General features: G+C 44.7%; 1 protein-coding gene and 1 non-coding gene across 7 annotated transcripts in view; both read right to left on the minus strand.

Moving 5' to 3' along the window:
• Positions 1-21,300, minus strand: part of Nap1l4 (nucleosome assembly protein 1 like 4) — a 34,851-nt gene that overhangs the window by 6,826 nt on the left and 6,725 nt on the right. For all 6 annotated transcript variants that reach the window (XM_006977307.4, XM_076555749.1, XM_042257911.2 and 3 more), the window contains exons 2-13: positions 19,135-19,165; positions 17,342-17,400; positions 15,589-15,688; positions 13,199-13,340; positions 12,943-13,029; positions 10,128-10,259; positions 8,707-8,778; positions 5,899-6,038; positions 3,726-3,871; positions 2,000-2,022; positions 1,460-1,579; positions 705-734 (exon numbers count right to left, since the gene is read on the minus strand). In XM_006977307.4, the coding sequence (XP_006977369.1) occupies positions 705-734; positions 1,460-1,579; positions 2,000-2,022; positions 3,726-3,871; positions 5,899-6,038; positions 8,707-8,778; positions 10,128-10,259; positions 12,943-13,029; positions 13,199-13,340; positions 15,589-15,688; positions 17,342-17,400; positions 19,135-19,148 (1,065 nt within the window). In that variant the 5' untranslated portion in view covers positions 19,149-19,165. The remainder of the gene's footprint in view (positions 1-704; positions 735-1,459; positions 1,580-1,999; positions 2,023-3,725; positions 3,872-5,898; positions 6,039-8,706; positions 8,779-10,127; positions 10,260-12,942; positions 13,030-13,198; positions 13,341-15,588; positions 15,689-17,341; positions 17,401-19,134; positions 19,166-21,300) is intronic.
• On the minus strand, positions 7,956-8,082 carry LOC121827010 (small nucleolar RNA SNORA54). The gene has a single exon (XR_006069159.1). It is a non-coding gene; the product is annotated as a small nucleolar RNA SNORA54 (small nucleolar RNA).

A 21,300-nucleotide genomic window follows, 5' to 3' on the forward strand; every position in this document is an offset into this window, starting at 1 on the left:
AGAGACACACTCAGTGAGTGGTAAAAGCACAAACTGCCCTTGTAGAAACTGAATTCAGTTTTGCTTCAGATCTAATACACTTCTATACCCAGCACGCAAGTAGACATATATGGGCAGACACGAGCATTTTTCTTTAAATCTTAGAAAATTTCTTCAAAAATGAAGGGGAGGGGGACCTCGACAGATTTAGCTAAATAGTCTGATCCAGAGGCTCACTTTCCTGTGGTTTTTACTTTCCACAAGCAAATCACAGCAGAGACCTGCTTTCAAGCCAGTCACTAACAACTACTCTGCATATCTTTTTGTTTTCACAGATAATTTGGAAACACTTCTGAAAATTTAAATATTGCTTATTAAATGGTTACTAAAGGACCCCCACCCTCCCAGAGACAAGGTTTCTCTGTGTATCTCTGGCTGTCCTTGAACTTTCTCTGTAGACTGGGCTGGCCTCGAACTCACAAAAATCCTCCTGCCTCTGCCTCCTGAGTGCTAGGATTAAAGGCGAGTGCCACCACCACCCAGCTAAGATACATTTCTATAAGCAACTACAGGGTCAAAATCGATGGGCACCAAAACAAAACAAAAGGTTTCAAAATGGCAACCCAAACCAGAGCAAGGCCTTTTGACCTCCTAATTCAAGCAAAGAAGTCAAAACCACAAAAGGCTTCGGTGAGAACACTGCATACAAACAACTTCTTCCTTACCTCCTCTTCTCCTTCCTCGCCTTCTTCAAACTGCAGGGGAAACAGAAAACAACTTAAATTTCCAGAACCATGATGTAGCCCCAATACCAAGCTTATAAGCACCCTGCTACGCTAAAGGTAGCACAAAGCTTGGTGCTGCTGCTACAGAAGCAGTGATGGCTCCCTCCATCCAGGTGTCCGAGAGGCACACGCTGTTGTTGCAGGCCCAGCTCAGCCCAGCAGAGCAGCACTGAGCTGTATGATGAGGGACTTTCCAGTACCGAAAGCTGCTCAAAGCAAGAGTTAAGGATGGGGAGGTGACAACGAGTTGCTGGCTGGTGACTAAAACAGGGGCAACTAGAGTCATTTGGGAAGAGGGACTCTCAACTGGGAAAATGCTTCCATGAGATGTGCCTAGAGGCCAAGTCAGTGGTACATTTTCTTGATTAATGATCGATGTGGGAGGGCCCAGCTCACCAAATGTGGTACCACCCCTGGGCTGGCGGTTGAGTATAAATAAGGCCGAGCAAGCCAATTAAGCAGCAATCTCCTATGGTCTCTGCATCAGTTCCTGCCTCCAGGCTCCTAACCTTATTTCCCTGGATGATAGATTACAAGCTGTAAGATGAAACAAACCCTTCCTTCCTCACGTTACTTTTGGTCATGTTTCATCACATCAACAAACACCCCAACTAAGACTAAGGCTAAATTAAGTTAATCAGCTGCCTAGCTACATACAGGAATTTGGGCATTTCATACCCCCCTGGACCACATACATTGTCATCGTCCTCTATGGCCTCCCCAGTGAAGTAGAGGACAGCCCGTGGCACGATTCGCTCACGGAAAAAGTGCCCAATTTCAAAGTCAGAGGCTAAGGTGAACTCGGAATCTTCATCCTGAGAGGAAAAACCAATACATTAACTCATTTCAGTGAGGTAAAGACACGCTCCGCACCCTCCCCTACCTTCAGCCCTCACATCATCTACACTGCTGGGCAATAGTCACCACATTCAAAGCCACTTCAAATGTTCTTAAAGCCAATGTTCAAATTACACTATGAAATAATATGAACGCAAAGCAACAGAGAAGATGGGCTGCAGCTCTGTCACTTTTCTGGATTTCAGGGTAAGGGCACTGGGGTCTCTAGCGAGGACTAAAGGACAGGCATAAAAAACCAAATATTCCTCCCCAGGCCCAAGGTATAATGACTTCACTTTAACTACAGAAACTAAAGGAGCAGGAATAGATCAGAAAGAGCAGGTGTTTATTCAGGAAATACTTGACAGAAAAGCAGGGCTTCAGACAATACATCTTACCAGAGACTCTCCATCTCCAGAGGCTAGAAGAAGAAAAGACAACACACTTATATTACGATGACAATCAATGTCTTAACATCCACACTGAAGGGAACTCAGCTGGCGGTGCAGCTTGTCACCCATGGATGATGCATTCATGAGGGTCTACACATAAGACCATCAGACTGGTGATGGGATTCACCAGGCCAAACAGGAGACATGGGTTCTTAGCATACTCCATGAAGCTAACCATCACCTGACAGATGATCTGGACTTTGACTAGCAATGTGTTGGAGTTAATCTAAAATCCACCCTCTGCCACCATCCTCCTTTCCTGTTCACAGCACTTGATAGTGTGCTTTGTGCTGCCTGACGGAAATGCAGGCTGGAATTTTTTGTTTTGTTTTCTGAGACAGGGTTTCTCTGTATAGTTGGTGCCTGTCCTGGATCTCGCTCTGTAGACCAGGCTGGCCCCGAACTCAGAGATCCGCTTGGCTCTGCCTCCCAAGTACTGAGATCAAAGGTATGCACTGTAGGCTGAAAACTCAATGAGTGAATTTCAGAGTTGTGCTTCTGTCAATCACCACCCCTAACATCATGTCTACTTAACAATCTCACTTTTGCTGTTTTTGCTTTAACAACAGTTTTAAGAAAATTCCCAGAGAAGCTGACTTTTTTTTCCTCTTGCTCTCATCTTTCTTCAAGACAGGGTCTTACTATGTAGTCCTGGCTGTCCTAGAACTCACCATATAGATCAGGCTGTCCTCGAACTCACAGAGATCTGCCGGTTTCTGCCTCCCAAGTGCTGGTATTAAAGGTGTGTGTCACTATGCCCAGTGAGCTGACTCTTGGAGGCAAGGATTCTCTACCTGGGCTCCACATGGGCCAGCCTGGTCCAACAAGTCAGTGTCCTCAAAAGGGATTTCCTCACACAGAAAACTTGAGCACTAAGCTTATGGGTGCTCTTATTTACCAATCAACATACTTTGTATTTTCTGGGTTCAAAGAAATCATAGAAAATGGCCATTATAACAGTAACACCCAAATGTCCCATGAGGGGCATTGTGGTGGACAAGAGCAGTGAGCTCTGGGACAAAACAAAGCCAGCTGCCTAGATCCTGGAATGGACCCACCTAAGGCCATACACACAACTCTCCATGTGCTGACCTTGGTCACAGAGATGGACATTTATATCCAATGACGGTCCCTTCATGGAAAATGACTAAAAAAAAATCCTGTCCCCTCATACCCATGCTCTAATACTGAGAAAGGGTCTGGCCGAACACCTTCTCAGGACTACAGAATTACTGTAGGACCACCAAGATAGGACTCCCAAAATAGACTGAGTAATTATTACAAGGCTCAAGGTCCCATCTTTATCGTATAGCTCAGAAAACTAACAAAAAGTTTCAATGTTATGGTTTTGCTCCCAGCCTTTAAAAAATGTAAATCGATGTACTTGTGTTTACCACACAGAAACTCCTACGCTCTATCAAATTGTGTAAACTAAGAAAAGCTGAATTTATAAGAAAAAGAAGCTGGACAGGTGATTCTGAAGCTTTGCAACTGTGACTAGTTTAAGCCAGGAAGGGTCCTAGAGACCTGTACCTGCCTCCTGCCTGGGAAGCTGGCCTGTTCCCCTCCATATGCCCAGGAAAGGGATCATCCTCCCAAGGTACACACTCCTGAGAGCTAAGCCAATGTGGGGAGGGAACGACTTCACACAGTACAGACTGCCCCTGCCCACCTTTCAAGGGGCTGAAGAAGTTGAAGAAGGACTCATTGGGCACTTGTTTGGTGATGGTTCGCACGGTGCCCCGGCCCTTGTGCTTCTGCTTTTTCTTGATGGTTTTGACTGTAACATTTTTCCCCTTCTTCCAGTCAATTGTACACCTGCAGGGACAAGGCAGCTGTTATAGACACTTACTCCAAGAGAAATCCTACTACCATCCAAGATGGAAATCACCGCCCTACGGGACTTCTGACACCACTAACCTGCAAACCAAGGCAAAGAACCCAAAGCTCATCTGTATGGCAGCTTACAAAAGCTAGCCTGGTCCCATCATCCTGAAGTAACCAATGCTCAAAAACCTCACAGCTCTGAAATGACAACAGCATTCTTCCACAATGGTCCTAGGGGTTCTGAAATGTGTCTTCTGTGCAAGACCCTGTAAAGTGTGCATAAGGCTCAAGAGCCCATCACCTGCTCTCTCTCAGCAAACTGAGGATTACCACACTCATCCAGGACATCAGGGGCCAGGCTACTGTCTCACCTTTAGTGGTAGCTGAATGATGTCTGCTCAGGAGCACTTGGAAAGCCAAGCCCTCTCCCACATGACAGACTGTCCCCAGGAAAAGATCTTCCCTACCCCAACCCTAATTACTCCAAGCCTCTGAATCAAATGGGACTTTAATGAAGCCCGTCACTTAGTGACAGTAACAACAATTCTGGCAAGTGTTTTACTTCAACAGTCAATTTCCCAAACAGTGAGACACAGCCACAGGAGTCAATTCTAAGATGGATCTCTACTGAGTGGTCTAGAGACTAACACTAACATGCATCAGGTGGCAAATGCAGGGCCAAATTCCAAAGCTGTCACTGGGCTGTGAGCTGCATCAAACTTCACCATTCAACAAATATTTTTGCTCTTAAAGAGTTTAGGGCTTTACTGGGCATGATGGTGGCACAGCCTTTAATCCCAACACACTTGAGAGGCAGAGGCTCTAAGTTCAGCCTAGTTTACACAGCAAGTTTTAGGCCAGCCAGAGGTACACGAGATCCCGTCTCAAAACAATCCAAAAAAAAAAAAACACCTTCAGGATGGGCTAGAGAAATGGCTCAGAAGACCAGGATTTTGCTCCCCAGCACCCACATGGCAGCCCACAACCATCTTTAACTCCATTTTCAGAGCATCTGATGCCCTCTTCCAATGGGCACTGCATGCATACAGTACACAGATATACATACAGACACAACACCCAGTAAAAATAAAAGTAAATCTTAGCCTGGTCTACAAAGTGAGTTCCAGGAAAGGCACAAAACTATAGAGAAACCCTGTCTCGAAGAAAAAAAACTTAAAAAAAAAAAAAAGCTTGGGGCTGAGTACACAATCCAGTGGTAGAGCCCTTGGTCCGATGTGGACAAGGTCCTGGACCACAGTGCCTCAAAAATGGACAAGCCAGGTGGTGGTGGTAGATGCCTTTAAACCCCAGCGCTTGTGAGACAGAGGCAGGTGGATCTCTTTTGAGTTTGAGTTTGAAGCCAGCCTGGTCTACAAAGTGAGTTCTAGACAGTCAAGGAAGGCTATAAAAAAAACAAACCTTCAATTATGTTGTCTAGAGAATTCAAAATCTGGCCCCATTCAAACAAGAAACTGAGCACAGGTTTCCAAGTGTATCTGAACTTTAAGACATGACATACTTTCCAGCTTTGGCCAAGTCCACATTACAGCTTCCCAACTAAAAGCTACTGCACACAAACCCAGCAGGGCTTTTAAGTGCAGACTTTTTAAACTATATTTTTTTAAAAAATTATTGCTGGGTGGTGGTGGCACATGACTTTAATTTCTTTGAAGCAGGGTTATTGTGGAACCTGGGGCTCATGCTTTCTTGACTAAGCTGGAAGCCCACAAGTCCCAGTAATCTTTCTGTCCCCTGCCCTCTCAAAGCTGAGGTTATAGACGTATGCAGAATGCCTACCTTGTTATGAGTGCTGGGGTCTGCACTCTGATCCTCTGATTGCATAGCCATCTCTCCAGCCCCTAAGACTTTTTTATATTACCATTTCCTATCTTTTTGTTGTAGACAAATCTCGCTGTACAACCTAGATTGGCCTCGAACACATACACTCCTACACCTGACTCTTCATTTTAAAATTTCAGAAGCATTACTACCTTCATTTTAGAAAGACATGTTCTTACCCATCACAGTCCACAATTTCAGGACCTTCAAAAGAAAACGGGTCAGCCTTGTCTGGTTCTGATTTCATCTTGTATGTTTTCGTCAGGACAGGATTGGTGAAGTAGTCGTTGGGTTCAAAGTGAAACTCTAGCACAAAAGACTGAAGCAAAGATACAGAGTAAGAACTACCTAACATCTGCAACAAGAGCTTAAGGAAACACCTCACAGCTCATCTCATGGGCTATAGACCTGCCTACTGAAATCAGCATTGGCAGTCCCACCCTTCTCCTCCCTCTCTGTGTGAAATCTCGATCATATTCTGCGCCTTGAAAACAGGACCCTTCATAGGAGGTGGAGAGGACAAAGTCAACTGCTCCCTTGAAACTGCACAGTACTCAGAGAGCACATGAGGAGACAAATACTTGCAGAAAAATAGGTACACCAAAGCCACATGGCAGCAAGAAAGGAAAAAAAAAAAAAACCCAGACAATTCACAAATTGTAAAACAAAAAAACAAAACAAGCAAAACTGGGAATGATGGTGCACACCTTTAATCCCAGCAGTTGGGAGGCAGAGACAGGCAGATCTCTGAGTTCAAGGCTAGCCAGGACAGCTAGGCCTACACAGAGAAACCCTGTCTCAAAAAACAGAAACAACAACAAACAAAAAATAAGCAAGCAAGGTGTACTTTTCTGGGGCAAAACGTACCAAAAAATAAACCAAAATAACAACAAAACTATGTAGGACTGACTAGTGCTCTAAGACATAGAACTGTTCACATACCAAAAAATTACTGTGACGCACCTATCACAGCTTGATTTTGGGAATTCATACCACCGGATGAAGCAGGGTGATGAGTGTGTTTACCCTCAACTTATTCAAAGAGAAACAGACCCACCTTCTCTGACCCCAAGCCAGCTATCAAGAGACACAGAGGGTTCACAAGTGCTTGCTCCCAATGAAGCACAAACACAGACACTTTCCCAGCTGGAAAAGACCATGTGACAGGCCCAGACTCTGGAGGGAGGAGCCCCTGGAAGAGGAAGTTCCGCCTTCTCACTGTGTTCACTCTACCCAGAATTCAAACAAGCAACAACTACCAGAAGGGGAGAGATCTGTGCCATGCTCCCTCTACACTGGCCTAGTTTATGTTTAGGACATTATGCATAATGATTTCTTGTTACTACCTTTTCTTTTGGGGGGGGGGGGGGGGAGACACGACACAGTCCACTCTAGCTTAGCTGATCTCATGCTCACAGCAACCCTCTTGCCTCAGCAGAGAGTATAACCCTGATTAACAAGCAGAGGAAGACAAGATATTGGCTGGGAATGGAAGAAAATGGGCCTAAGAAATCAAACAGGCTTCTAGGAAGAAAAGAAAAAAAAAATTCCAATCCATCTGAAAGTAGGTGGGCTCACGCTTTTATAGACTCAGCACCTGGAAGGCTGAAGCAGAGAGTCTATCATGATTTTCAGCCCTGTCTGAGATACAGTGTGAATAGGCTATCTCTAAAAACAAACAAATGAAAACCAGCCAAGGTGGCATATGCCTGTAATCCCAGGACAGACAGCAGAGACAAGAGGCAGCCACAAATTTGAAGCCAGCTTTGTCTATATTCTGGGTTAGCACAGGTTACACAGCATGACCCTATCTCACAATAATAAAGGGACTCATAAGAAGGCAAAAGTGTAACAACTAAGTTTGGATGAACTGAAAGTAAAGAAACACAGAGGACCTCTAAATGCCTGTTCAGGAAAGGCAGAGATCAGGCAGCACAGCCAGAGCCTTAGATGGGAAGGGAGCTTCTGTGGCCACATGAGTTAAGAAGACAGCCCCCCGACCAAGACAGGCAGCAAGCATGCTGAGCTCCCACTATCCATGGCCCTATCTTCAGAGCGACAGTCAAAAGTTACCTCTCACAAAGCAAAGACGGATGTGTACAGTTGCCCGAGGGACTGCTGATAAAGAAAAATCCCACCCACACTGGCCTATCTCCAGGGCCTGGGGTAGAGATGAGAAGACAAAGAGAGACCTCTAGGTCCTTCTCAAGATCTCTTGCCTAGCCCCTCATAGCATGTGTGTCTCCAAGACCTGAAACTGAAAGCCACCAGCCAGCCAGTCAGTCATGTGTCACTGGGAATCCTGTAGCACTGGAATGGAACCCGCCAACCACAGCAAGACTGACAGGTTACGAACAGTGCTCCTGAGTAGAGGGTCAGACTCAGCAAGCAACAGCCCTGCACATTCTAGGTTGTTAAGCCCATCTTCCCAGAGGCCAGATCATCTCCCATGTTTGAAGCTATTTCAAGGTAGTTTTCAGTCACATCTATAATGGTTATTTTAGGCTAAACCCAGCAGGTTACTCTCCTTAGTATCTAGACTTCTGTACCTCTGTTGCTCATGTTTATATGCTCTTCCCATTCTTTTAAGAAGGGACCTCACTGTGGTGTGATTCAGGTGGGTCCTGACTTCCTACATTCAAGTAATCCATCTCCCTCCCAGGATTAGAAACTCATGCCACCACACCTTGCTACCTCCATGTGATACTTGGGAAAAGCATGATATACTGATCATCTCTACCAAACAAGAAAATCCAGCAACTAAATCGGAGGCTGACAATGTGATAACCACAGCCCAGCAGTCACCAGCCTGTATTCAGCTGACTGCTCGGCCTTGGGAAAGGATATGGTCTGTGTTATTAGCCAAATGTCCAGCTTACATTGTCAACTGCAGCACCAAGACAAGTCTGATGTCTGATAAGCAGGCATGCTTAGGGCTGACCAACTTTGAGTGACTAGAATCAGGAAGGAGCTTGGTTAATACTCACCATAGGCTGCCCGGGGTCTGAAAACTTGACTTTAATATCTTGCAGGTGTTTCAAGATCGGTTCATCATATTCCTAACAGAGAGAGAACCTTGAACAAAGGCACACAACTCATGGCAGTCACAGCTGCATGTGTCCCAGATGCTGGGCACTTGTCCCTACTGGAATTCTGTCTTTGTCCAGTATTAACTTCTGGAAAGCAATGTAAATCTGTTCATTATGTATCTCTGGTGGAAGAGATGCAAAGAATCAACTGCCACCTGTCTCTGGAGTGGCACCATGGCTACCACCAATGCTGGCTGCAGGGAAGCCCCATGCTCTGCTACTACTTGACACTGCAGTTGGCAAAGTGCCACCAAGACTCCTGGCCCCCAGCATCTGAGATGACAAAGCAAAAAGGCTTGGTGTCAGAAGAGATGGCTCAAGTTAGTTGTGGGTCTTCCTGAACAATATCCACCAGGGACAATAAATATCCCAAATCTGCATATGCTGCTTCTATAAGATCACAGACTATGTCAAAGCCTAACATACAGGAGCCAACAACTTGCGTGGCTCTATGCTTTCACAATGACTATTGCTTAGACCTGTACTGTAAAGACCTGTGCTATACAAGTCTAAGCAATTGTCATTGTGAAAACATGAGAAAAAGCTAAAGGAATTAAAAAAAAAAGACTTGGATTCTCAAAATGACACACTAGTGACAGGTGTAGATTGTTAATTTCTTCATCCAAATATTGGCATTGAGTCCCAGAGGTTAATGTTGGAAAGCTCTAAGAAGTAAGCCCACTAAAGATGACCTTCCCAATTTTAAGTTCTTTTGACATGACAGAAAGAAACAAAACCAGGAAGAAGACACCTAGTAGGTATTCAAAGGGGAAAAAAAATCCAAAGACAGTTCTGAAAGCAGGCTACACCAAAAGCAGTCACATCTCTGATGCTGACAGAGGGAGCATAGAGCTCTCCAACAATATGCTCAACACCCTATGCACCTGATCTGAATGCCTAGCAGCCTATCATGCATCTACTGGCACATCAAATGAGAACCAATATGGAGGTGTGAGAATCTCCCCAGGCTCCCTGCTTTCACACAGGAAGAACTATGAACAAGGTCTTAAAGATGCAGTGCTGGACTCTGCAGGAGGTGCAGGAGACTGCCCCTCAAGCTCTTGGTGTGTGAACAGAACTGTCAGCCTTGCCAAGAACTGCAAAAGAGAATGAAGCCTCTCCAGCAAAGACCATCCCCCTACGGCTCAGGGTTGCTGTCCAAGTGCCAGCTCCCAGGAGACTTTTCATTCTCCTAAAAGGACCTCCCAGCACCCAGGTGAGGAGTACGTGAGTAATATAAAGCAGTCCCTCAACATACTACAGGAGCTGTGTATCACCCCAATCTCCCCACTTGTACCCACTAGAGAGAAGCTCCTCACCTGCACCAGCTCACTAAGCATATCTACATTTCTGAAGATGGTGAACCAGAACTCAGGGATGCCTTTGGGGTTCAGTTCTTCTGCTGTTGCTGCTTCTTTCTCTGCTATAACTACTTTATTCTTCATATCTCCCTACAAAACATTCAAAATACAAGTAACTGAAACACATATTTATACACAGCTCAAGGTCTTACTGAAAGATATTATTTGAGGGTCCATCACACATTTCCTTTTCCTTCTGTATGTCTCCAAACCATGCAATTGGAAAAGGCATTCATGGCACTATGTCCACGTGTAATTTCACAATGAAATGTCCCATCAAGGGGAGAAAACTGAAAAGGTGGCACACTGCCATTGGACTTGTAGAAGAATGTCCAGTCTGGCTTGGTGAGCTGCCTGTCATCATACAATGAATACTACAATAGCTTCCATCTCTCTCTCTCTCTCTCTCTCTCTCTCTCTCTCTCTCTCTCTCTCTCTCTCTCTCTCACACACACACACACACACACACACACACACACACACAGTCATATCCATTACCATTAAGGTGGAGAAACCCTAGTTTAGGCCAGGTGTGGTAGTACACACCTGTATCCCAGCACTTGAGAGGCAGAGGCATGAGGACTACCATAAATTTGAGGGTAGCCTTGTCTACATAGCAAGTTCCAGTCCAGCCAAGGCTATATAATGAGATCCTGTCTCCAAAAAAAGAAAAAAGAAAGAAAGAAAAAAGAAAATCTGTTTGCTGCAGCAGCACTGTAATCAGCAAACTGTTCGGCAACTTGGGCATGCAGTTCCCAGGAGACAGAGCACATAAGGGTAGACATACTGGGCAAACACCAGCATTGTGACCAGAAGGGCCACACAGCACCATGGAAGAAAGACTTGTAACACAGCCTTAGGAAGAAGGTAGATTAAAGGAAGTTGAACCAAGTGAATTCTGAATGCTTGTCAAAATAGCCTGTTGTGATAGAACAAAAAGCAGAGACTGTCAAACCATCAAAATGGGCTTTTCGTGGGTCATAAGGAACAAATTAATGCAGAACCCAGCTTCAATCAGATTCTGCCTATGTTTAAAAGAATATCTCTTGCTGGTGTGTGGTGTTATGCCATCTCTGAGTCTGAGGTCAGCCTGGTCTACACAGTGAGTTCCATGTCAGACAGGGCTACAAAACAAAATAAAACCAAAGGACTTTATACATAGCCACAAAAATTAAACATATTTTAAAAAAGATCCCTAAGAGATAATTCTACTGAACCAAAGCTACCTGTTATCTAAACACAAAATTAGGCTGACAGGGGCTTGGGTGTGACTCAGTCGTGGAAAACTTGCCTTTTGCTTGTGAACCTCTGGGCTATCCCTAGTACCTTTAAAAAAGCAAACAAACCAGGATAGAAGTTAAAGTTAACTTTGTACCATGCTGGAACTTTCCATGGCATTTGAATGAGACTGTCATAGAAAATAAATAGGACTGACAGAGTGAACCATTAAGGGGTTAGGCAGAAATTTGGAGCTAGGGAAATCCCCAGGAACTTACAAGGATGTCCCCAGGTAAGACTGATAGCAATGGTGGACAGGGTGCTTGAACTAACCTTCCCCTGCACTCAGATTGGTGACTACCCTAATTGTCATCATAGAACCTACACCCAGTGACTGATGGAAGCAGATGCAGAGACCCACAGCCGAGCACTTGGCGAAGCTCCTGGAGTTCAGTTGAAGAGAGGGAGGAGGGATTATTAGGAGCAAGGTGGGGTCAGGATCATGATGGGAAAAACCACAGCAATAGCTGATCCAAGCTAGGGGAGCTCACACACTCCAGACTGACAGCTGGGGAGCTGCAAGGGACTGCACTAGGCCCTCTGAATGGGGGTGACAGTGGTGTGGCTTGGTGTGTTTGTGGGTCCCCTGGCAATGCAACCAGGCCTTATCCCAGGTACACGAACTGGCTTTTTAGAGCCCCTTCCCTTTGGTGCAATGCCTTACTCAGCCGTGATGCAGGGGGAAGGGGCTTGGTCCTGTCCCAACTTGGTATGCCAGCCTGTGCTGACTACTCAAGGGAGGACTTACCCACTATGAGGGGATGGAGGTGGGATAGGGGGAGGAGGGAATGGACATGGGATAGGAGGAGGTGGCGGGAAGAGCGGGAGAAGGGGAAGGAGAACAGGAGTTGGTATATGAAATGAAAAACAATTTAAATTAAAAAAAAGGAGAAAAATAAAAGAAATAACACACTAGAAAAGAAAAAAAATGAATAGGCCATCATGATGCTGGTCACTCACTCACCTGCTGGTCTAGAGACAGAGTCTGAGGTCTCCAGATAACCCCTTTGCACATGTGCCTACTTCCTACTGAGGAGGATCATACACAGTTCTTACCCATGCTAATCTCCGTCTCCTCTGGGCTGACTTTCACTGGTGTTACAGTTAGTTTTGTTCTGGAGATAGGGTCTCACTATGTAGACCAGGCTGGCCTGGAACTCAGAAATCTATCTGCCTGTCTCTCTAGTACTGGGGTAAGAAGCATGTTCCACCATGTCTGGCACATTACAATCAATTTTTGCCTGCCTAACCTGTATTTCAATCCTGTGTTGCATAGAACACTGAGAAGGGGCCACAACTCACTTGTGATAACCAACAGCACTACCTCAGATGCCATGGACCCATGCACCCAGTGGAAGTGAAGGCCAACTACTGCCGGCCTGCTCTACAAAGCTTTGCGGACAGTAACCATGAGTAGGAGAACAAGGCCTCGAGTCCACCTTCCAATATCACAAAAATAACTAGGATTAAACAACACTCCCCAACAGAAACTCACAGCCAACTTTTCTTCTTCCTCGTTCTCACTATGCCACGCTGACTCTGCATCTGTTGGCTCCACGTCACCAGTGATGAATTCTCTTCTCTGCATTAAAAACCAAGAGTCCATCAGCACTTTAGGCTCCCTGCAAACTCAAAAGCTAAGATGTTTATTTACACAGGCCTCTGAAAAGACAGTCTCGAAATCCCTGGGTGGTACAGTGTCTCAGCCCACAGGAGTGACCACATGAGGCAAGCATGTCAAAGGCACACACCTTGTCAAAAAGAGGCTGGTACAAGGCTGCATACTTCCTCTCCAAGTCGTGAACTTCCTCGTAGAACTTGGCTTCTATGTGTGCACACCTTACCTGGAGCTGCTTCAGAGCATTAATTCTCCTTTTGACGGCTTTGGGTAAACTACAAGAGAACAGGAAATCAAACACCTAGTGCCAACAAACCAGCACACACAAACACCTGACTATAAAGAGCTGCTAAAACCCTGCATGCAAACAAGCCAAGAAAAAAGAATGAACTTGTTAAGCCAGGTGGTGCATGCCTTTAATTCCAGCAGAAGCTGGTAGATCTCTGTGAGCTCAAGGCCAGCCTGGTCTACTTAAGTTCCAGGCCAGCCAGGGATATATAGAAAGACTACCCCCCCCCCCAAAAAAAAAAAGGTAAGAGCAAAGGACAAGGGACTAACAGAGGAGGGCGGAAAAGACACAAACTGCCAGATGGAAAAACAGGCTCAATCTCGTATCAAATGCAGAAATGGGAGATCAGTTTATAAAATTGCTCTTTTGTCCCAAACTGGTGATGGAAACAGACCAAATGAAGCTGGGCACACTTGCAATCCCACCACGTGGAAGGCCACAGCAGTAAGAGTAGCAGTATAAGGCTATTCTGGGCTACAAAGAGACCAAGGAAGAAGAGTGTAGTTAACAGGTAGAGCACTAACCTAACATGCAGATAGTTCTTGGTTCAATTCCCAGCAAAACACACACATACATACACATATATACAGACACACACAGTGGGAGCTGGGCATGATGCTATGCACCTATAATCTTAACACTTGAGAAGTTGATGTAGAAGATCAGGTATTCAAGGACAGCCTTGGCTCTAGTGAATTCCAGGCCAGCCTGGGATATACAAGATTCTGTCTCTCAAAAAAATAAAGACTGGGGCTGGAGAGATGGTTCAACGGTTATGAGAACTTGCTGCCCTACAGAAGACCCGAGTTCAATTCCTAGCACCCAGTTTGAGTGGCTTAGAACCACCTAGAACTTCAGCTCTAGGGATATCTGATGCCTCTGGCTTCCATGGGCATCTGCACTCAAATGTGTGTGCACACACATCCACACTCATAATTTAAAACAAAAATCCACCAAAAAGATGGCTCAGTGGGTGAAGGCACTTGCTGACAAGCATAATGACTTAAGTCCTTGAGAATCACAAGATGGAAGGAGAAAATCAACTCCTTCAAATTGTCCTCTGACCTCTACATGTGCACAATAGGATGAAATAATAAACAGCAAACATAAAACCCCAGGTGAGGACCAGACACAGGCAAGCTGACAGACACAGGGGCCCTGATGTTGGCTGTCTGAAAATGCAGACACATGAAGTCTATAACACCACATACAATTTTCTATAATCACCAGCTAAGAGTTTCTTTGCCTCTGTTCCAGAGTTTAATTTTTTGTTTGTATGAGTACTCCTAAAATCAAAAGAAAAAAACATGCCAGGCAGTGGTGGTGCATGTCTTTAATCCCAGCACTCAGGAGGCAGAGGCAGGCAGATCTTATTAAGTTCTGAGGCCAGCCTGGTCTAGAGTGAGTTCTAGGACAGCCAAGGCAACACAGAGAAATCATGTCTTGAAAAACAAAAAAAGAAAAAGAAAAAAATTAACCTATAAAATTGTTTAAAACCCACAAAAATAGTGTCCCCAGGTGAAAACTTGTTCACAGCAAACCTGAATGCAGGGTACACATAAGCACCCAGTGCTGGCCCAAGCACCATTTAAGGCCAGCACAGATGTGAGGCTGTGCTCATAAGCTGTCACTACCCTGTGTTCCATCCCAGTGAACAAATGACACTCCATATGCACACATACTTACAAAAGCCAGGAAACCAGACATCATTCTCAACTCCCTCACTACACCCTACCACCTACTCTACAAACAACTGCATATCAGGTACCTGTGCATTAGAGGCTGGAATCAATGCAGTACAAGAAAAAAGCAAAAGAGGACAAAGACAAACTGTATCCACTAAGTAAACCAGAAAGGCCTCCAAATGAACATGAGGAAATGTGCAGTGTCTCCTCCAGTTTTAACAGCTAAGCCTTGGAGACTGAGGTGGCTCATCTCTTCCAGCAGACAGACAGGAAGGCCCTGAGAAGTGCTGTTCAGAGTAGACATCTCATTTCTACTGTACAACACAGGCCTCCTAAAAGGGGTAAAGGTATAGGTGTCCAGCAGGCAGCCAGCACTCTATCAGCACTAGCTTATTAGCTGAGTTCTCTAAGAGCCACAAGGTGGCACTGTGCATCACCAAGCAGATGAGACGAGCTGGCTGATGCTGAGAAACAAACACCACACTTGTTCCTACTGAGGCATGGAGATATTTGTTCTGTCACTTGACATCTCACTGGCAATGTACTCACGTTTCTATGTAGCTAGAAGGAGTGTGAGAGACGTTATCAAGACGTTCCTGCAAAGCTGCCAGCACTTGTGGGTTCTGCATCACCTGGTCTGTGAGCTTTTCTATGAGTTGAAATGAGACCAAAGTTATTATTTAGCAGCAAGAACTCAAACACCAATATGGATCTCGGGCTTGTCACCCCACCTACTCAAGAGGCTGAGCATGGAAATGCCATGCCAAGACCTTATCTCAAAATAAACCACAAGAGAGCTGGGGCTGTAACTCAATAGTGGAATGCTTACCTAGCACATGAAGCCCTGGGGCTCAATCCTTACCACCACAAATTTGTTTTAGAAAAAAAAAAAAAAACACAAAAACATTCGTAGGCCGGGCAGTAGTGGCACATGCCTTTAATCCCAGCACTTGGGAAGCAGAGGCAGGAGGATCTCTTGTGAGTTCAAGGCCAGCCTGATCTACAAAGTGAGTTCCAGGACAACCAGGGCTGTTACACAGAGAAATCCTGTCTCAAAAAAACAAAAAAGAGGCTTGTGTTAAGTCTAGATATGGAGAAGACAACTTCAGAGCCTCAGACCACATTTGCTTCTTTAAAAAAATTAAATGAATAAAACCCCTAAAAATGTCTACTTAGCTTTGCTTAGCTCATTTCTAGAAATAGTAAAGTACTTGTTTAGAGACTCCTATCTTAAAAGTATCTTTGTTAATCACCAAGTGGTTGGTGGGTGATAGTCAGAGGCTTCTGCCTGTAGCCAGATAAATCCTAAGCCCTGATCTGAGATCACTACCAACTTCAGGGGTCTACCGCTGGTTACACGTTGTTCCCCAGTCCCATTGGTGTTTGGAAGCCACGGACAGGACATGATTAGTCCCTAGAGTGAAACAGCATCCACCCACTTCTCAGTCCGAATAGATGGCTCTCTCCCCAGCTTTCTTTCTTCCTGGAAAGCCCTTTCCCCCCAAAACCCACCTCCTACTCTGAACACCTTGCTTCTGATGGCTCACATGCCTTTGTACTGGACTTGTAACACTGAGTTGTTATTTAGAACCTGTTCCCCAAGTAAATGAGGAGACACCAAGAGAATAACTGTCCTTCACTCAGTGATGGAGTTCATCAATTTCCCTCTCATATAGTTCAGGCCAACCTAGAACTTGAGACCCTCCTGCTTGGACTCCCAAGCAAGGATTACATCACAGTCCTGCACCCAGCTCGGATATAGGTTAAAATCTTTGCATTTTATCATGATTATTCTTTTGTGTATGCGTTTAAACAGACATGCAATGTGCATGAGAACAGGTGTACATGCTCCATAGTTTGTGTGTAGAGGTCAGGGGATCACTTCTGGGATTTGGTTCTTGCCACCAAGTGGGTTCTGGGGATCAATTTCAGGTGCCATGTTTGTACAACGAGCAATGCTACAAGCTGAGCCACTTTGGTAACCCATCACATATAGATTTCTTCATGGGGAGAGACAGTGCATGTGAATTTATCGAGACAATGACATGTCTAGGTTTGGCATCAAAATAAGCGAGAGGGAAGTTGAGGGTACAAGTCTGATTATGTAAAGGCCAGCACAGGAGCAGAGTTGTGTTCTCTTTCATGGAGTCTGAATTTCTAATCACTAAATGAAGTACTGATAGTTTTCTTAGACAGAAATCCTTTATTTAGTGCTACTATAATTATTGTAACAGGTGGTTCTGGAAGAGATTCCCAGACACACATGGAAACCCTCAATCACTGCTTCATCCATTGCACTGACCTGTATTACTGGCATTTTTAGCAGCTTCCGCAGAATCTGCAGGGCTTCCATCTGAAAGACTAAAACAAGTTTACAAAGTATTATAAACAGAGTCCTAGAGACAGCACCATCTGGCATTTTCAGCATTTTCCCAATATATTAGGGATCCGTGCAGCAAGGAACTTCAGATCAGGTGAAGATAACACTGGCTGGGTATGGTGGCACATGCCTTTGATGCCAGCACTTGGAAGAGGCAGGTCTGAGTGCCAGGACAGCTAGAGCCACATAATGAGACCCTCCGGGGCTAGGGCACAACAGACGACACTGCCATGCATGTGTTATCTAGAGAGACTTCCATCTGAAAAGACCATCCCCACCACTCTCCTTCCAACACACAGGCTGTTCTGCACTAACCTGCAACCCTTGCCAAAGCTTCTTAATCCCCCTTTTTGTTTTGAGACAGGGTCTAACCCAGTAGCTTTGGCTTTCTGGGTGCTGGGGTGACAAGTGTGAACTACCTACCACACTTCGCCTCATTTTTATCTTTTAAGATTTAAAAAAGATGCCGGGCGGTGGTGGCGCACGCCTTTAATCCCAGCACTCGGGAGGCAGAGCCAGGCGGATCTCTGTGAGTTCGAGGCCAGCCTGGGCTACCAAGTGAGCTCCAGGAAAGGCGCAAAGCTACGCAGAGAAACCGTCTCGAAAAACCAAAAAAAAAAAAAAAAAAAAAAAAAAAAAAAGATTTAAAAAAGAAAAAAAAAATTTCTATGTGCCATGTGTGGTGATATACACCTTTTATCGCAGCACTTGGGAACAGAGGTAAGTGGATCTCGGGGAGTTTTGTTCACAGAGGTCTAGGTCACCCAGGGCTACACATTTGAGACTCTGTCTTAAAAACCAAATAAAATCCAAAAACAAAAATTATGTTTATGCATATGTTCATATGTGGGTATGTGGAAGAGTACAATGCCAGTGAAGGCTGGCCAGAAGAGGACATCAGTCAGATGCCTGGACTGGAGCTAGTGAGCTGCCTAATGTGGGTGCTGGGAAGCAAACTTAGGTCTCCGAAACAGCAATACACAATATTAACCACTGAGCCATCTCTCCAGCCTTCTGATTTTTATTTTGACAGTCAATTTCTTGATTGTATAATTGGCCTACAGCACTTAAACCACACCACTCAAATAGCATGCTACCATATGGTTAGCAGTACACACAAGTGGCCTTGTGCAGTAGACACAATGTCACAGTACTCTGAATGCCAACCATGCAGCATCACCAAAAACAATGGGCTTCACAAACACAGGCCTCACAGCTACTAGAGAGCCATGTATATCTTCCTGAAGACAAAGGTCTACAAGCCCTGTGACATGAAAGGAGTCATGAGGAAATGAAGGGCAAATACAAGCAAAATATGACACATGTAGGAAAATGCCATGATGAAATCTATTATTTTATATCCCAACTAAAAAATTAAAACAAGCACCCAACCAACACTTATCTTGAACATCCCCCCAAAAAAATCCTTCCCCCATCCCTGGTAGCTACATCAGGTTAATGGACTTCACCAAGGGTGAAGAAGGGGTTAAAGGTCAAGAAACACAGATACTATATCTACACAAGGTCTGCAAATATCAGTATCTGAGACAGTTGGTATCTGGCATCAATTTCTTTGCCAGCAAAAGAGAAAGAAAAAGGCCATTACCACTTGAAATTTAAGTTATTTAACTTTGAATTCTGGTTTCTGAAATACAGTGAACACTAGCTCCCTACCTAAATCTAAACCCAATAAACAAAAGTCCATGTTGGCTTACCTGTTTTCTGCCATCTGAACGTCTTTGTCCCCTAGAATTGAGAAAATTAACAGTTACATTCACAAAAAAATGTTGTGTATTACTCTTCCAACACCATCTAATGATGGCAATCTATACCAGACGTAGCAGTTGAAACCTTTCTGCAGGTGAAGGAAAGGAAATGTCCCAGATGTGACCTGAAATTATTTGAGCACTCATGTGTCTAATCTCATAGATGGGTACACTTAAGTTGTAGGTTTCACTAGACATAGAGGTGCATGCCTTTCATCTCAACTGGGAGGCAGAGGCAAGCAGATTTCTGTAAATCTGAGGCCAGCCTAATCTACATAGAGAGTTCTTAGCCAGACAAAGCTACATAGTGAAGACCACGTCAAAAAATAAAATTAAATGTATCTAGGTTTCATGTCCTGCATGCCTTACTTTAAAACCTTTTATTTTTGAGACAGGATCTCATGTGTCTGAGACTGGCTTTCCACTTGCTATGTAGCTAGCTGATGACCCAATTTCTGACCCTCCAATTCCACCTCCCCAGTACCAGGATTACAAATGTGCACCATCATGTTGGATTTTATGCAGTGCTGGGTGTCAAACCCAGGGCTTCATACATGCTACAAACTAAGCTAGATCCACAACATTCTTACTGACACTTAAGTGAACAGACTTCACGGTAAGAAAACAGAACCCCAATCTGCCTTCTTTCGTCAATAAATCTAACAGATCTACATAGCAACTCTAACCCAAACAATTCAAAAGCTTTCACTATTGTTTAAACTGTCTCTCAGATACACACAGTAATGCTAATTCTATCTGCCCTTATCTTTTATGTCATCTGCACTTAAAAACATTGAGACACTCCACATGATCTCAAGGCGGCCTCTTTACTTTAAAGTGTAATGAACTGAGGCCACACAAAGTCCCTCACACTTGCCCAGTGCACACAGTAAGCTTCTGAAAGCTGTGCTGGTGCGAGGAAAACAGGAGACTTAGGATCCTAAAACAGTTCCAGCAAGAGTGATGTACAATTGTTTTACAGTTAACTCAGTTCCATCTTCTATTAGGTTTTTATTGCTTCAAAATAAACTGTGTGTAGATGGCCCAAACCTTTAATCCAGGGTTTGGTAGGCATAGGCAAGTATTTAAGGACTGACATCATGGTCTATATATTGAGGTTCATTGAAACCCTGTCTCAAAACAAACTCAAAATAAAATGTACAAAAACAGGCCGGGCGGTGGTAGCGCACACCTTTAATCCCAGCAATCGGGAAGCAGAGTCAGGTGGATCTCTGTGAATTGGAGGCCAGCCTAGTCTACAGACTGAGATCCAGGACAGGCTCCAAAGCTACACAGAGAAACAGGGTTTTTGGTTGTCTGGGAACACTCCCTCTGTATACCAGGCTGACCTCGAACTCAGAGATCCACCTGCCTCTGCCTCCCAAATGCTGGGATCACTACAGCCCTACAGCTATCCTGGAACTTGCTCTGTAGACCAGAGATCTCCTGCCTCTGCCTCCCGAGTGAGTGCTGGGATTAAAAGTGTGCACCACTATTGCCTGGCTATTGTCTTTTTAAAAGTAAGTCATTTAATAGAAGCAAAAGGAAAAAAAGAGGCAACAACAGTACTGCAGATGACCAAGTCTACAGCACTTCCCACACCCAGCTTCACCTCTGTCACCTCCAAAGAACCTTCCACAGACCCTAGCATCTTCTTTGAAGTCCAAAATCAATGGCCACAGGATCTACATTCCTTTATCCACCCTGCAAAGCTTACCATTCTCAATGCCAGCAAACACAATTGCCTAAATGGCCAAGACCAAAGCTTTTCTACCATAGACTTTTGGTTCATGGTCTCCATGAACACCTTAGTCAAATGCAGTTTCCCACCCCTTGCTATTTTTAACTTGCCCACCATCCTTTCCCAGTTATACAGCCTTTCTCTGCACCTCGGTCTCACCATCCATAACCTAGAAGTCATACCTACCTGAAGCAATTATGAAGGTCAACTGCCTCACCATAGTGGTACAGCAGGCCTGCCCACCTCTATGACACATACATAGACTATCTTGCCCTGTCATTCTATCCCCTGCACAGAGACCAAGGCAAAGTGCCAGTACATGCTACAGTTCACTTAGCCATGCTTCAGCATCATCCATTATTGTGTTTACCAAA

The sequence above is a fragment of the Peromyscus maniculatus genome, chromosome 1 (genome assembly GCF_049852395.1).
Source record: "Peromyscus maniculatus bairdii isolate BWxNUB_F1_BW_parent chromosome 1, HU_Pman_BW_mat_3.1, whole genome shotgun sequence".
Classification (NCBI taxonomy): domain Eukaryota; kingdom Metazoa; phylum Chordata; class Mammalia; order Rodentia; family Cricetidae; genus Peromyscus; species Peromyscus maniculatus.